Below are 14,913 nucleotides of genomic sequence, written 5' to 3'. Positions count from 1 at the left end.
AGTCCACTAAAACCTGACTAAACAAAAGCAGGACAAGGTTGACTAAATATGATCAAAGCTAAAACATGTTTTTTTTAAATGTAAAATTTTACTAAATGTAAAAATAGTTGGCGAAATTAACTCTAAGGGACAGATTTTCTATCGGCTTACATCAGCAAAAACCGGCATTACATTTACAATCAGGATTTACTAAAGACACTCAGTTTAAAAACTGTAGGAGTTTCCCTTTCAGAAGCAAAATTTATTTGAGGAGAGTATTTTAATGAATAATGCCAAGTCATTTACTAAGGGTTGCGCTAGTCAATATACTGGCATTTGTGGCATTATTTACCACCCCAAAAAGCACGTCTTAAGCTAGACACTAACGGGTAGATTGCATTGGTCATTAAGGAAATGTCTGTGCTCAGTCTGTGTAAATCATTGCACAGAACCTTCCACTCCCATCTGCACTTTTTTGAAAATGCGCTCTCACACTAAATTTCCCTGTTTAGTAAAGCTGACCCTAATTCTGTTGTCATTTTTCTGCATTTCAAGAATATTTCGAATAAATTTAGAAATAATGTACATGTCTGAGTGATCAGTCGCGGCTCGTGTAAATAGCTCAAAAATGTTTCTAGGCTATATCATGAAGTACAAGAAGCAAAACAACTGCCATTGAGATGAATAGGAATGTTAAAGAAATAGATTTTGCTGCATCTAACTATAGCAATGTAGAATACTTATGAAAATAGCATTAAAATAACAAACTTGTGGTGACAACATGTGACAAAGTGAATATGCGTAAAGATATATTCTTGTATTTGGCTTACTGCAGTAGCCTTTAAACTACTTTGCTAAATGAAGAACGAATGATGCACTGTGTTCTGACATTTGACGTAACAGCAGAGCTGATGTTATTCCTCTCACAGAGCTGGATTTGTAACCGCATGATTGCTCTGTGCATTATCCACAGTTTCCCAAATGCTGTCCGGATATTGGAGTCATTTGGGGAAAACAAAGCAGCCATGCTGAGTTCTCATCCTTCTTCTCTTCCATTATCATCTTCATCCTCCATCACTATAGAGAAGCAGGAAGGAGAGAAATGTCAGGGATGCCGTGGCCAGGGCAGGCCTGCTTCCAAATGCCAAGCATTTTCCTCATTCACTCTCAAGGGCGTTCGTGCTGACAGCGATGAAATCTCTGGAGGCCTTCGAGTTTTTGCTGTTAGTTTCTTGTTGACTGCTCAACTTTCTAGTCGACTGCGTGCTTTCCCATTGGTAGTCGCAGCATCACCCGCTGCTCATTTGCATGAAGTTGTCTCTCATGTTGCTGGAAATTGACATCTCTCATTGAAAATGATTGACTGCAGGTTGCTTTGAGGCTACAAATCGCTGTCATTCCTTCTGGACAAGAAGTGCAAAGTGCAATGGAAGGCAAAGAGATGGTGGAATTTAAAGATAAAAAAGAAAGAGATAGATTATAGAGTGGTGCAGGGATGACTTATTTTCATTGGTTCCCTTGACAAAAACCCAAAAGGATATTTCCATTGGCTTTAAAATTACTGCAGAAGATCTGTGACTAGCAAAAGCTTATGATTCTTATGCATTTTGTTCATTGTGATAATCTTCACAAATGAGGTCCCTATATATATATATATATATATATATATATATATATATATATATATATATATATATATATATATATATATATATATATATATATATATATATATATATATATATATAAATATATCCCTATATATATATATCCCTATATATATATATATATATATATATATATATATATATATATATATATATATACAAACACACACACAGCTAGTCCAGGGTTCAATACATACCACGTTTTTATCCACAGTTTTCAGTTTGGTTAGTTTTTTTTTGCTATTCTCTTCTTAGGTGATAGGAACAGAAAGAGATAAGGAAGAATTTTTATTGTAACACTCTTACTTTATTTTGCTTAAAAGACTTGAAAAACCTTACTTAAAGGACAACTCCGGTGAGAAATGAACCTAGGGGTAATTAACAGATGGTTACAGAGTAGATCGTTCTCTGGGACTCGTTTTCATGGAAATCGAATGTAAAGAGTTTTATCTCTAAAAACAGATTAGCTTATAACGCTTGTCTATGGGGCACAGAGTAGTGAAATTAAATCGCTAGTTAATACCACCAACAAGGCTAAATATTGCCTCACACTAACACAGTAGCATAATGAGGGTCCCTACATGCAAACCGAAGCATTGAGAACTTTGTAAGAGTACAAACAGTTTAATAAGAAGATACTTTATAAACATAGTGCATTACGCGTTCACGGACAAGCGCCATCTTGGAAAACAGTCTTGACTCATCGAGCCACGAACGCTTACAAAGTTCTCAATGCTTCGGTTTGCATGTAGGGACCCTCATTATGCTACCGTGTTATTGTGAGGCTATTTTGAGCCTTGTTAGTGGTATTAACTTGCGATTTAAATTTACCACCCTGTGTCTACTCTGTGCCCCATAGACTAGCGTTATAAGCTCATCTGTTTTTAAAATTAAAACTCTTTACATTCGATTTTCATGAAAACGCATCCCAGAGAACGATCTACTCGGTAACCATCTGTTAATTACCCCTAGGTTCATATCTCACCGGAGTTGTCCTTTAAACTTAACTTTTTTTAAAAACCTTGTACACATTCCGGGTGTATTGTATAATATAAAATAAATATATATAAAGATTTACAGTGGCAGCTTAGATGAACAGTAGCATTTAAATATGAAATTTAATGAATAAATGCAGGCTAAATTTTTTATTACATAGTCTTTAATATGCATTATACATTGATTGAAAGCTAATGTATAGACATTATTCAAGAGCAGTGAGTGATTTTTCTCTTGTTTTTAGTTGTTTTATTAACATAATCTTAGAGGTGAATTGTCCCTTTAAGGACAAGTGTTCACAATCATTAGGCCTCGCTGCTAAGACCTGCTCACATCTCATATGCAGACTTATACAGACAGCGATTTTACTTTTCTTATATCAGTGCGTAGACTCACAGACACACTCAAAAAGACCCGAAATAAACTGAGAAATATATTTACAACGAAGAATAATAGAATTAATTAATTAATTAAATGCAAAACTGGAAAAAAGAAAACGCAATTCACAAGCGCGGTACCGAACGGTTCAATATTATATTGAGAATTGTGACATATGGGTATTACTGATGTATTTTATATCCTAAAATAAAACTTGAAAATATCTTGAGCTTTCCCTTAGATTCCTCAGTGGTTTGATGTGTTTCCTGTAATAACCGTATCTGGTATCTCATGGTGTTTGAACACTCTGAGGCGATACACTGAAAAGAAATGCCTGGAGATAAACCTGAGCTAATGATTGGATCTTTCGCTAGGGAAAGCAAGAGTTTATATCTGACGCATTGATTTCAAATACCTCTCTTGTGTTCTTTGGGAAAACAAAGCTGCAAAACACCATCATTTATTAATATCACGATTACTGCAAAGCCTCTTTAATTACCCTCAAATGTCTTTGGGCGGGCAGAGGGGCAGTACGGGTATTGATCTATAAGGAGACCTGGAATGAAACTGAGAGAAGAAGATAGTGATGAAAACAGAAAGAGACTGAGATAAAGAGAAATGAGCCGGTTTGCTGTTGTGACGAGTTAATCCCACTGTAAGAGCTTCACAAATAGAAATATTTTACTCAGTAAGTTTTTTACTCTGAGTCGGACTGGCAAAATAAGAAACAATGAATGATATAAATGAGTGACAAGCAATGGGAGCATGGGAAAAGGATAAAGAGCAGATCAACGACTGGGAGGATGAATGGATGAGATAAGATGAGATGAGGAGATTTGCTAGGGAGACTGTCAGAACATTGCAAAAGAAATGTACCACATTTGTTGCACAGGCCTGAACTAAAGGTACAGCTTGTCTCTGTTTTTTTGGGATTCAGTTTCACATCTAATACTAAGAAATGAAGCGACTGATGTATTACATTTACAGTAAAAGCAGGACTACCTGCCTTGCCATCTAAATTGAATCTTTTGATTTCAGTGGCATGTGGTGGACTGAAATATGAAGGAAAACTCCTTCAAGCTGCAAGCTTCTATAACTTTTTTTGGTTAAAAATGATCCAAAATAAAAAAAATTAAAGTACATAACCAGCCAGTGTTCGAAACTATTTCCTTACCTTAGCCTGATCCACAACGGTAAGCTTGTAATGATGTGTTTCAATTTAAGTGGTACTGGTGGGTTTCCACAAGAAATTTGAGCATGGTGGCAATTCATCTTTGTGTCAATACTTTATTTCTGTATACATAAAGGAGGAGTCCGGCTAGTAGGCTAGTGCATGTCAGGATGCTGCAGGTGGCAGAACAATTATAACCTTTTCTCACAGCAGCAGGGTGTAATACAATTCGTAGATTGGAAGGAAGGAGGCGGGAACCGGCGAACGTTCAAAACTCTTTTAATGCAAAAATAAATAAACAAAACGAAAGTAAAACCGCGGGCAGCCCCTCACGGATGACTGCCCACATAAACATAATAAAACCTAAATAAAACTCAACTTAAAGTCCAGGCCTGGTCCTCTCTCGTCTTCCGCAGCCATTGCTCCTCCCTTTATGCTCCCGTCACATGGCCGCGAGACGAGACCGGTGTGTCATGCAGCTGGCACTCGTTAACACTCATCACTGGCCCGCTCTCGCGGTCCCTCACCACGCTGCTTGCCACACCACACAGGGATATTTATCATTTTGATAGCAGATTGTAATCCAGAAAGTCCAAACAACAATCATCAGTGACATCTGGAAATTAACCCGTAGTCAAAAGCAAAAGATTAGACTGTTCAGAAAATGAAATCTACAGGTAACGCTAATACACACTAAATAAACATAATCATATTGTTAACACTAAAAATTTAAAAAACAATAACAGTAATAATAATTTATGTAACATGAACTAAGCGATCGCTTCGATTCAATCACCGTTGGTAGCGGCGTAGCAGAATTTATTTTTATGGGTTTTTTTCTCAGTTGGTAAAAGGAAAAGTGGCAGATTTGTTACTTGTTTAGTTTACATTAAAAAAAAATATTTTGGTCATACTTCCAAGATACAGTACCCACACCAGTGCGGTGAATGAATGACAAGTAATTTGAGAGAAAAAATATTTCACAAAATATGTTTTGTATATTTTAACGTTAATACATCAAGATATTAATTAAATATGTTTAATGCAACTAAAAAAAACATTATGACCTTTTCTTTCTATACTGTAAAAAGTATATGATCAAAAGGTTATGACAACATATGTTTCAACTTGTCAACTTTGTTTTTACAAGTTATACAAGATTCAACAAAGTTTTGTCATTTGAGTTTAAATTAAAAGTTCATTGCACTTAAAAATACCAGAAAATAAAAAAATGAAGGCAGCAACTTTCTAAAGGCTGGTTGGAAATCAAGATAATTTTTATTTTCTGGTATTTCATCCTTTTTTTAGTCAGATATTAAAATGTCTTTATAATATCATGTTTTTTTTTTTAACTTTATGTTTTTGAAAGGGGCCCTTGCAAGGAAATCATCATATTGGGGTCATATTTGGAAAAAAGAGTATTAATATTATTGTTATTATTATTATTATTTTAGTTTTATTAATATACTATTATGCTGTCTATTCATATTTTAAATTCACTTTTTAAATTTTCAGTTTTTATTTAGTTTAAACTTTAAGTAGTATGTTTGTTATATTCATTTGCCATTAGTATTTATTATAGATTTTTTTGTAATTTTAGTAGGCTACTCCAACAAGCAAACATTTGGAAACAAACATAATTTTCCTGTTATGTTTTTTTTTTGTACTCGTGCTATTTTTGTATTCTCTTTATTTGATTTTCCATTTATCTCATCAAAACCTTCTCTATTATTCCACAAATTTGACCTGACCACACCACTCTACCATATTCGACCTTTGGATGCCCAGACTGCCTCGTCTACTGCCTCATCACGACCCCCCTTTACCTCCCGCCCTGCTCTGCCACCACCGGCCCACCCACCTTCTCCTGTTTCTGCCCCATCTTTTCCACAGGTGGGGGATCAGATCCTGGAGGTGAACGGACGGAGTTTCCTCGGCATCCCACACGATGAAGCTGTACGAGTGCTGAAGTCTTCACACCATCTGATGATGACGGTGAAGGATGTCGGGCGTCTGCCTCATGCCCGCACCGTAGTGGGCGAGACCAAGTGGATCGCAAGCTCACAGATCACAGATAGTTCTGCCAGCAGCAGTGTCACAGGGTGAGTGTGAGGGAGTGACGGGAATGTGGTCAGCAGCAAAGATATTGGTTAATAAAGTGAGATTAAATGCATAAAGAATATTTAAACATAATTAGTAGTCTGAGTTTGCATTTTACAATGTTTTTATTAGTTTTGAGGAATACTGAATCTGTATTTGTGCAGGTGAGATGAGATGAGTAAATGCAAGCTCACATTTAGTCTAGAACTACAATAACCAGCATGTTTACACCGCGCTCTTAAGTTAACAACTCTGCATTTACTCCCGATTTCTCTCAACATGTGGACAGGAAAGCTGCCAGTCAAAAAATAGCAAAACTAAGTTGTCCACATTACTTATTTGAAAAAAGTAACTCATATATTTTGTTGTTAATTTAAAAGTAATGTGTTACTTTACTAGTTACTTACAAAAAGTAATCTGATTACTTAACTCATATAACTTGTAATGTGTTACACCCCCTCGCCAGTCAATATCGGTTCTCTCTGTTTGAATAAGAGCTGTCAGTTTATTTTTTGTGCAATAATTTTCACAATATGTAAGAAAATACATCTGGGTCCATACTCATGACAAATCTTAGTGCGGTGTTTCCTAACCTGGGCTCCCCTTAGGGGGTCACCAGAGTGCGCAGGGGGCGTGAGAGTTTATATGCTTTGAGGTCAAACATAGAAAAAAATACTTTTCATGGGTATTGTGTCTAATTGGAATGCTCCAAATGATCTGCCACTTATCTGAGAATGTAGATAATTACTTCATTTGATTCTGTACATGGTCTCTCAGCTTGGCGATCACATTTGTATGATTCAAAATACATGAGCCAGCTGTAAGTGGTGCAGCAAAAATTAAAAACGATCAGCAGCGGCTGCGTCTCTGGGCTTGAGTACAATAATAACGCAGTGAAAATGTGTGTATAGTTACTACTTCCACTCACTTCTGAACCATTTCCCTCACACAGTAGCATGGTCTCCTCATTAGAGCTTCAGGTGAAGGGTTACCACTAGTTGCCACACTACCATCAGTCAGAAGCGGCCAGTTCCGTTTTCTCTGTCCCGGACACAAATTGCATTGCAATCATTTCCCCAAATGTAATTTGTGTGGACATTAATAGAGGCCAGATACAGGAACGCTGAAGATGAATGCAAAGAGAAGAGGAAATACTGTACTAGGCAGTGCAAGCTCACAGTTGCGATGCTCAGAATATTGGAAGAAAATTCTGCACATTAAATTGGGGTGTGGGGTTATATGAATACATTTTTGAAGGGAACTGACTTACTTCACAAAAGTTTTGATGACATTTTCTTTTCATCTTATCTCCGTATGATGTCTATTAAAGTAGTGTTTATATATAAGCGGAGCGCTAGTGCTACTTTGTGTACAGCGGTAACCAAGGAAACTCTATATTGCTTCTGTTCCATAAGCGCCACCTTCTGGTAGAGAGTGAATTGGCATTTTAGTTTGTTTGTTTGTTTGTTTGTTTGTTTGTTTTTGGGGGGTCCTCAAGTTTTCTTATATATAAGGAGGGGGGGCTTCATGGACCACATTTTGGGAACTACTGTCTTAGTGCAAAGAGTTGCTGCTTGTTTCCTCTTAAAATTAAAGAACAGATCCTAGTAAAGAAAAGGGTCATTCAGAAAGCATCTTAACCCTTAAAATATTACGGTCCAACATTGTTATGAATATAGATAAAGAATTTTTAAAAGACTTAACAGTTTGTTTAGCAACGTGAAGAGCGAGAAGAAATGTGTTGCACATAATGCATATCAGTGAGCAATTAAAACACTACAGATTAGATCATGCAGGGATCATGTTTGTTACAGATCTTTTAAAGACACACTAACATCTCCGACACAGCACAGATATGCCATAGCGCCAGAAAAATGGAAGTTATCACTACATTAATATATTTGGCAACTGAAAAAATGCAACTATGCAGCAGTGACAATTTGGGTTTGTATGGTGAAACAGTAAATATAATGCCTTTAATTTCAAAGTGAAGGCTTAAAATAGACCCTATACTTAAAACCACTCTTTTTTTCCTTCTTGGACAACCAACCAATCACAGTCTTCAAAAGTTCTGTGTCATACCTGTCAATGGGGTCAATCCCGCCTCCTCATCAAGATGAAAGTTGTTGCTCTTCGATTGGTCCCAAATCACTTTTTTGTAGGGGCGCCTACTTGAATTACCTCAGTCTGTGTGTCTCGCTCAACAGTGTTATAGCAACCTCTACTAATACGAAACTGTAAGAACAGCGCCGTAATTATCTCGCTAGTGAGAAATGTAGCTTTAATGTTGCTAAACTATTTTACTGATAAGAGCAGCGCTGACAACACCACGTTTGAGTGAGAAAGAGAGCAGGAGAAAGAGACTATTTGCTTTTCCGTACACAATTAAACATAATTTTGAGGTAAATAATTTGTCATTTTAATGCTATGGTTTACTATGTTTATTTGCTTGGTCAGTGATGTTGTGAGTTTTGGTTCTTTTGCTGTTGCAGTCTCTCAAGACATTTGAAACAACTGAAATCGTTTGGTGAAGTGATATGGAACTGTAATGCGGTCTCCTGAATGTTTCCTACCTGGAACTACTTTAGCCGTGTGATTCCCTGAAAAGAATTGCACACCATAGAATGTTTGTCAATTGCTAATTGCCAATTGTTAATTTTAACGTGCTATTAGAAAATATTAACAGCATTTTTGATAGCCCTTTTATATGTGTATGTTTGCATCTCCCTGTTCCAGTTTCGCGTTTTTCTTGTTGGTGCCATGTTGTGTGTTTGCTCACGTGATAATAGGAAGCAACGTCATACGCAAATGACGACAAGGAGGTTACTGTGGTGCGTAAAGCGAGTTACCCCTCCCACTTCTGCTAGTTTTACTGAGATTTCTTATCCCATGCGAATTGGCCATTACTATTACAGACATCCTGAGGTAAAATGTATTTACCCCCACCTCCCCATGTAAAACTAATCCCATCCGAATAGGGCTTTAGATATATTGAATCATGCCAAAAGGCTGAAAAATATTGATGAATGAATTTAGGTTTTGCTAAATTACTACTTTAACTAGTTTGTCAGACTGCACTGCTGTTCTCCTTTTGTGTTATTCTGTCTAGTGTTAATGGAGAAGTGAAAAAAACTAAATTATAAAAATAAAAACATCCGAAGTCTCTTACTAGATTCACAAGGTCTTGTCGTTTACAAGCAGATTTGTAAACGACAAGACATCCTCCAGGGATCCTCCATGTGAAGCTTCCAAATGTAGCAGTACCATAACTGAAAACCTGAGAAAATTATATTTTAATGAATACAGGCTTTTGAGTAAGCATTGGCCTATAATACATTTCTAGAAGTGTTCGCATGTCTTGTAATTAATCAATATGCTAACTAATATGGACAAATGGTTGCTGATTTGTTAATTTGTTCTTAAATTTACAACAAATCACATCTCGGTGGTGTGACTTAAAGTACTGTACAGTTCAGCTAAAATAATTCAATTAGGATTGAAGTGAAGCTTCCAGGCTTAGTTTTAATTTATTGTTTGAGGAGCAGATTATACTGAGTTTTAATTATTTTGTTCTGAATATGAGCATCTTTCCACTTGCCCTTAGAGGACTTGTAAACTGTAAAGAGTCTGTTCATGGGATTATTCCAGACACTGCCGGTCTTTCAAGGCCTGTTTAGAGAATATGAACCTGTGTGTGTGTGTGCGCGCAGCACACTAACAGGATCATAAAGCAGCTCAGGTGTGTCTTGTGCCAGCTCTCTGGACCTTCTCTTTAATAGAGGTTAGCTGATGAAGTGAGCCGGGTGCTCTGCTCTCATGCCAGGGGAAAAATGCAAGATGGCATTTTATAGAAAAGCTTATTATCAAGCTTTTCTGATGGTCTAGGGTGCGAACTCAAGCCAAAGCCAAGGACAGAACTGGCACAGGGAAGTGTTTGCACCTGTCATTGTTACAGACCAGATTCACTATATAATAAATTGCTATCCTTGATATGACTTCAAAAAGGCTGCAGAGTGAACATGAAATTAGCACGGCTATGTTGAAAATTGTTTCTCTGGCACAAGGGTCAAATTTATACAGTTTAGTGGTCATTATATAACCTGACAATGCAGCTTTTGACCATTTCGCTTTGTTATATAATATAATGCTCACCAAAGCTGCATTTATTTAATCCATAATACAGTAAAATAATTAATATTGTGAAATACTATTTCAAATAAAAAAAAACAGTTTTTTTTATTTGAAAACACTTTAAAATGTAATTTATGCCTGTGATCGCAAAGCTGTATTTTCAGCATCATTACTCCAGTCTTCAGTGTTACATGAATATGCTGTTTGCTGCTCAAGAAATATTTACTATTATTATTTTCATTGTTTCACTGAAAACAGTTGTGCTGCTTTATATTTTTGGGGAAACCATGATTAAAAAAAATGTGTTCAGGATCCTTTGATGTTTAGATATTTCAAAAGCCTCAAACTTCAATCTCCCTTAGATCTGAGAAAAGCATATAAATCTAAAACCAGAAACCATATCAGTTTCATACATGGCAGTTATGTCAGAGTCTGTATGATTGTGAATTTATTCGTGAAAAGGTTGCAGAGCATATATCTGGTATTGATTTCTTCATATTTACTTCTCTCTCACAGCCTCTCTCTGGACCAGGGAGCATCAGCATCAGGAAAGGTGAGTACTTAATTTCTATATTTGAACGGGATGTTCTCCCCTGTTTGGTTTCAGCAGTGTTAAAAGTGCAAGCAAAATTGTAAAGGCGATTTTTCTGAAGTGTTCTTGGCAAATCCTGGTGGGCTTTAGACTATTAAGATATATGTACCCTGTTTGTTGTCATAATAGAGCTGTCTTGCTCAAGGAAATCCATGAGGGTCATTCCTACTATGACGTACATTTCAAATCACCATCATATTTGTCTAACTTATGCATGGCAAATGGTTCAAAATGTTATACAAATTGATTTCATAATTTGACAAATAATCATTTGCATTAAAGCTGCACTATGTAATGTTTTTGTCCACTAGAGGGCGGCTATTCAAAACAAAGGTGTAGTTTGATGACGCCAAGTTTGAGCTCAGAATCTTGGGACATGTGGTCTTCACCTCACAGCTGGTGGAAAAGTTGTGATAGGACTAGGGCAGAAATCATGTTCATGGATGTGATTCTTATAGCTACACTGTGCGATATTTTCCCCCATCTAGCGGTTTAAAGGTATATGACCATCCAGTGAATATTAGTTTCTGTTCCTCTCAATTCTGATTTCGTTTTAATTTCTACGGTGGCCAATTTAGTCCAAGATTAACATGGCAATCCCCCTCTTCACATTCGACACGATGCCATCGAGTGTTAAAACGTGAAAGGCGAAGCTTGAATTTACAGGTATGTCCCTCTTTGGCTAATGTACTTTCAAGATGGAGGAGCAACATGGCGACCAGCATTCAAAACCCTCACCCATATGTATTTTCAATGGCATATTATAAACTTACGAGAATACTTTATTTTTTGAAAGAAGTAAATGTACATTAATGAGCACATATATTTTTGAAAGAACTAAGTGTTTTTAGCTAAGAATAAACTAAAAAAGTTAAACAGTGTAGCTTTAATGGTATTATAGTATGAAGCAGAGCAGGACCGAGTGTTGTGGAGCTGAGCAAGGTCACTGGAGCGATTATTACGCAACAAACGCCTCGCGAGCAACGGGACTTTTATTATGACGGGACACAGCTGCCGGCGCTATTTCTGCTTTTCCAGTCATGAGTATTAGGTAACGCAGCTCTGTTGATCATATTAGATACATTTAATTGTGTTTAATATTATGTTATTATATTACTTTGTGCGTTCACTCAGTGGCTGCTGTGACACTTTTTCACACTGCTAAGAGTAAAGCGTATTTGCAAATAAAACCGGAAACCGAGGGTAACCCAGATATGACACAATTGACAGGCGACTCCCTCAGACGTCCCGGCTCCTTGGTTAAAATAGCAATTTTCTCGCAATTTACAAATAGTTGGAAACATTTGCGATATTGTAAGAACTTAACTGAACAAAATATATAACACTGGCCCAGTGGTTTTTGGATATTTTACTGCAAAAATACTACATATAGTACACCTTTGAATATTTGAAAGGCCCGCCCATTTTCCCCAATGACGGCTTCCGGATAAGCAAGTGAAGGTTTCTGCACGTTTTTTTTTCAGTTGGTCAAAATAATTTAATTCCAATTTACTGTTACCTGACTCAATTTTAACATGACCTTGAATTTAGGTTAGAATACTGATTGGTTATTTGGTAATTTGTATAATAATTTAACTACACATTTGATCATTCTATTTAACTCACTTGTTAATTCGGTTCTCAGTGTAGCACGGTGTCCTCGCACCAGCCTTTCATTTATGCAGTCCTGCAATCACAAACTTGACAGTCTTGGTCACTAGACTATACTGTTTTAGTTCCGCTCTCATGCTTGCTATCTCTAAAATTATTTGATCTAGTCCCTATAGGTCTGTGTACACTTGAATTAAAATAACATTATCTCTAGTCAGAGGTCATGACCACTACTATGGACATAAGTTGACCAACATTACACTTCTAATAATAGCTTTGTTTTCCACACACACTTAGATATTATAACATTACCTTAAACAGAGGTAAGGGTCACCCTATTTAGGTTGGTTGATCAACATTTTTGTTTTCCTAAACGAAATTCCCTTTTTAGCCTTAACAGTCAAGTACACTTGAATCAGTGCCAAGAGTTAGCCAGAGCTCTAAAATCTCAGAGGGGGGGGTTCTGTGCGAATGAGACCTTTGTACGAGTCACACGTTTCAATAAACCATATATAATATTATGAAATAGATTTTGGGCAAATTTTATATTTCATAAATATCTCATGTACCACGTGAAGAGGAGAGATGAGGGTGAGGGGAATGAAATGTAAATTAAGGCAATACTTGGGTGATCAACTCAGTGTGGTTTCGTCTTGGATGGGGATGCTAATTTCACAAGAGAGAGTTCAGATGTTAATTTCCTGTTTTCTAAGATAGTTGCCATCTCTTACAGTTTATTTAGTTTCTCCAGTCTTACAGCTTTAAATATTAATTAATATTTCAATATGTTAATACATTGTTACATGTAATAGATCATATTTCATATTAAAGCATGGAGTCTTTTTAATTTGGCATTCCTACTGACAAAAATTAAGAAATTGTCACTAAGATATTTATAACAAAACAGTTGATGATGTAGATGTGATGTATAGTTTGTCGAGATTAATTAAAGACAACTTTGCATTTCACATTGCATTTTTGAGTGCTCTCAAACGCACAGGTTGAGGATCCAAATGCAGTCGTTTATTAGGTTAATCCAGAATTGTGGTCCAAAATACAAGCTAAGGGTCGAAACCACAGGGCAAACAAACCAAACAATAACAGCGTAGAAAACACAGGCTAACAGGGAAATCCAGAAAACCAGGCAGACAGTCAGAACCAAGAGAGAGTTCTCAGAAATGCAGTGTGACACATACAGGACTTCGCAATACATGAGTGAATACACAGGGCTTATATAGACAGAGTTAACAAGGGTAATGACACACAGGTGGAAGTAGGGGTGGGCAGATATACATTATCATATCAAATCGCAATCAAATTAATTTTGATACCGATGATAAGCTCTGGACATTTTTACTCAATATAGATTAATCTAACAGCCAATCACACAGCAGAAATAAACGCAACAACAGGCAGCTTTTAATGGGCTTTTGCCTACTGACATTGTAAGCTTTTGGAAAAGAAAATTTGACACAAAGAGGAAAAAATTAGTGGACAGGGCGATAAAAGTGAAAGTAAAACTAACTTTGAGTTATCAATCAAAGATCTCGAAATTGTCGACAAAAAAGCGATTGAATTCTGAGAACAACACAAATCTCTCTGTTATTTTAAACTAGTTTAAAGCCAGATGAATCGGAGCTGACAAACAGAAGAAACGATACATTCAAAAGGCTTTTCAATCTTCAAATCTTCATCATTTACCATGGATTTAGTAGTAGCCTAACACTAACTGCACCATTGTGTCAGAAATGTGGGATATTCATATAGCATTTTGTATTATATTATTAATGTAGATATATTAAGTGTATTAAACATATAGCCTAATGGAATATAATTACAGTATTTTTTGTGATTACACTAAAGCATTTGTGCATTTATAGTATAAATGCACATATGTGTGTGTAAATGCACAAAATTATAGTATAAATGCACATGTGTGTGTGTAAATGCACAAAATTATAGTATAAATGCACATGTGTGTAAATGCACAAAATTATAGTATAAATGCCTATATGTAAATGTACTTTTTTTCATACAAATACCACAGAAACTGTATTAGTAAAAATTTCCCATGGTAGTGTGGTGCTATATGCGTAGATTTAACTGTGGTTATCATGATCTAAATGTATAAAACTATGGATGACCAATGGTTAATTTGAATAAAACTCAATCACTCAGAATATTTAAATTGTACCATATAAAAATTAGGTTGTTACAATTTTTTTTACAGATATCACTGTTTTTATTATCATAAATTTACACCTGCATACTAACTCAAGCTACTACTG

The 14,913-nt window shown here is 36.1% G+C and overlaps 1 protein-coding gene across 5 annotated transcripts in view; it reads left to right on the top strand.

Moving 5' to 3' along the window:
- Positions 1-14,913, top strand: part of whrna (whirlin a) — a 129,311-nt gene that overhangs the window by 79,287 nt on the left and 35,111 nt on the right. For all 5 annotated transcript variants that reach the window (XM_067423651.1, XM_067423647.1, XM_067423646.1 and 2 more), the window contains 2 exons: positions 6,085-6,293; positions 10,939-10,975. In XM_067423651.1, coding sequence (XP_067279752.1) covers positions 6,085-6,293; positions 10,939-10,975 — 246 coding nt within the window. The remainder of the gene's footprint in view (positions 1-6,084; positions 6,294-10,938; positions 10,976-14,913) is intronic.

Source organism: Pseudorasbora parva, chromosome 18, assembly GCF_024679245.1.
Source record: "Pseudorasbora parva isolate DD20220531a chromosome 18, ASM2467924v1, whole genome shotgun sequence".
Taxonomy (NCBI): domain Eukaryota; kingdom Metazoa; phylum Chordata; class Actinopteri; order Cypriniformes; family Gobionidae; genus Pseudorasbora; species Pseudorasbora parva.
The sequence above is the reverse complement of the archived record's forward strand: the minus strand, read 5'-3'. Positions and strand labels throughout refer to the sequence as shown.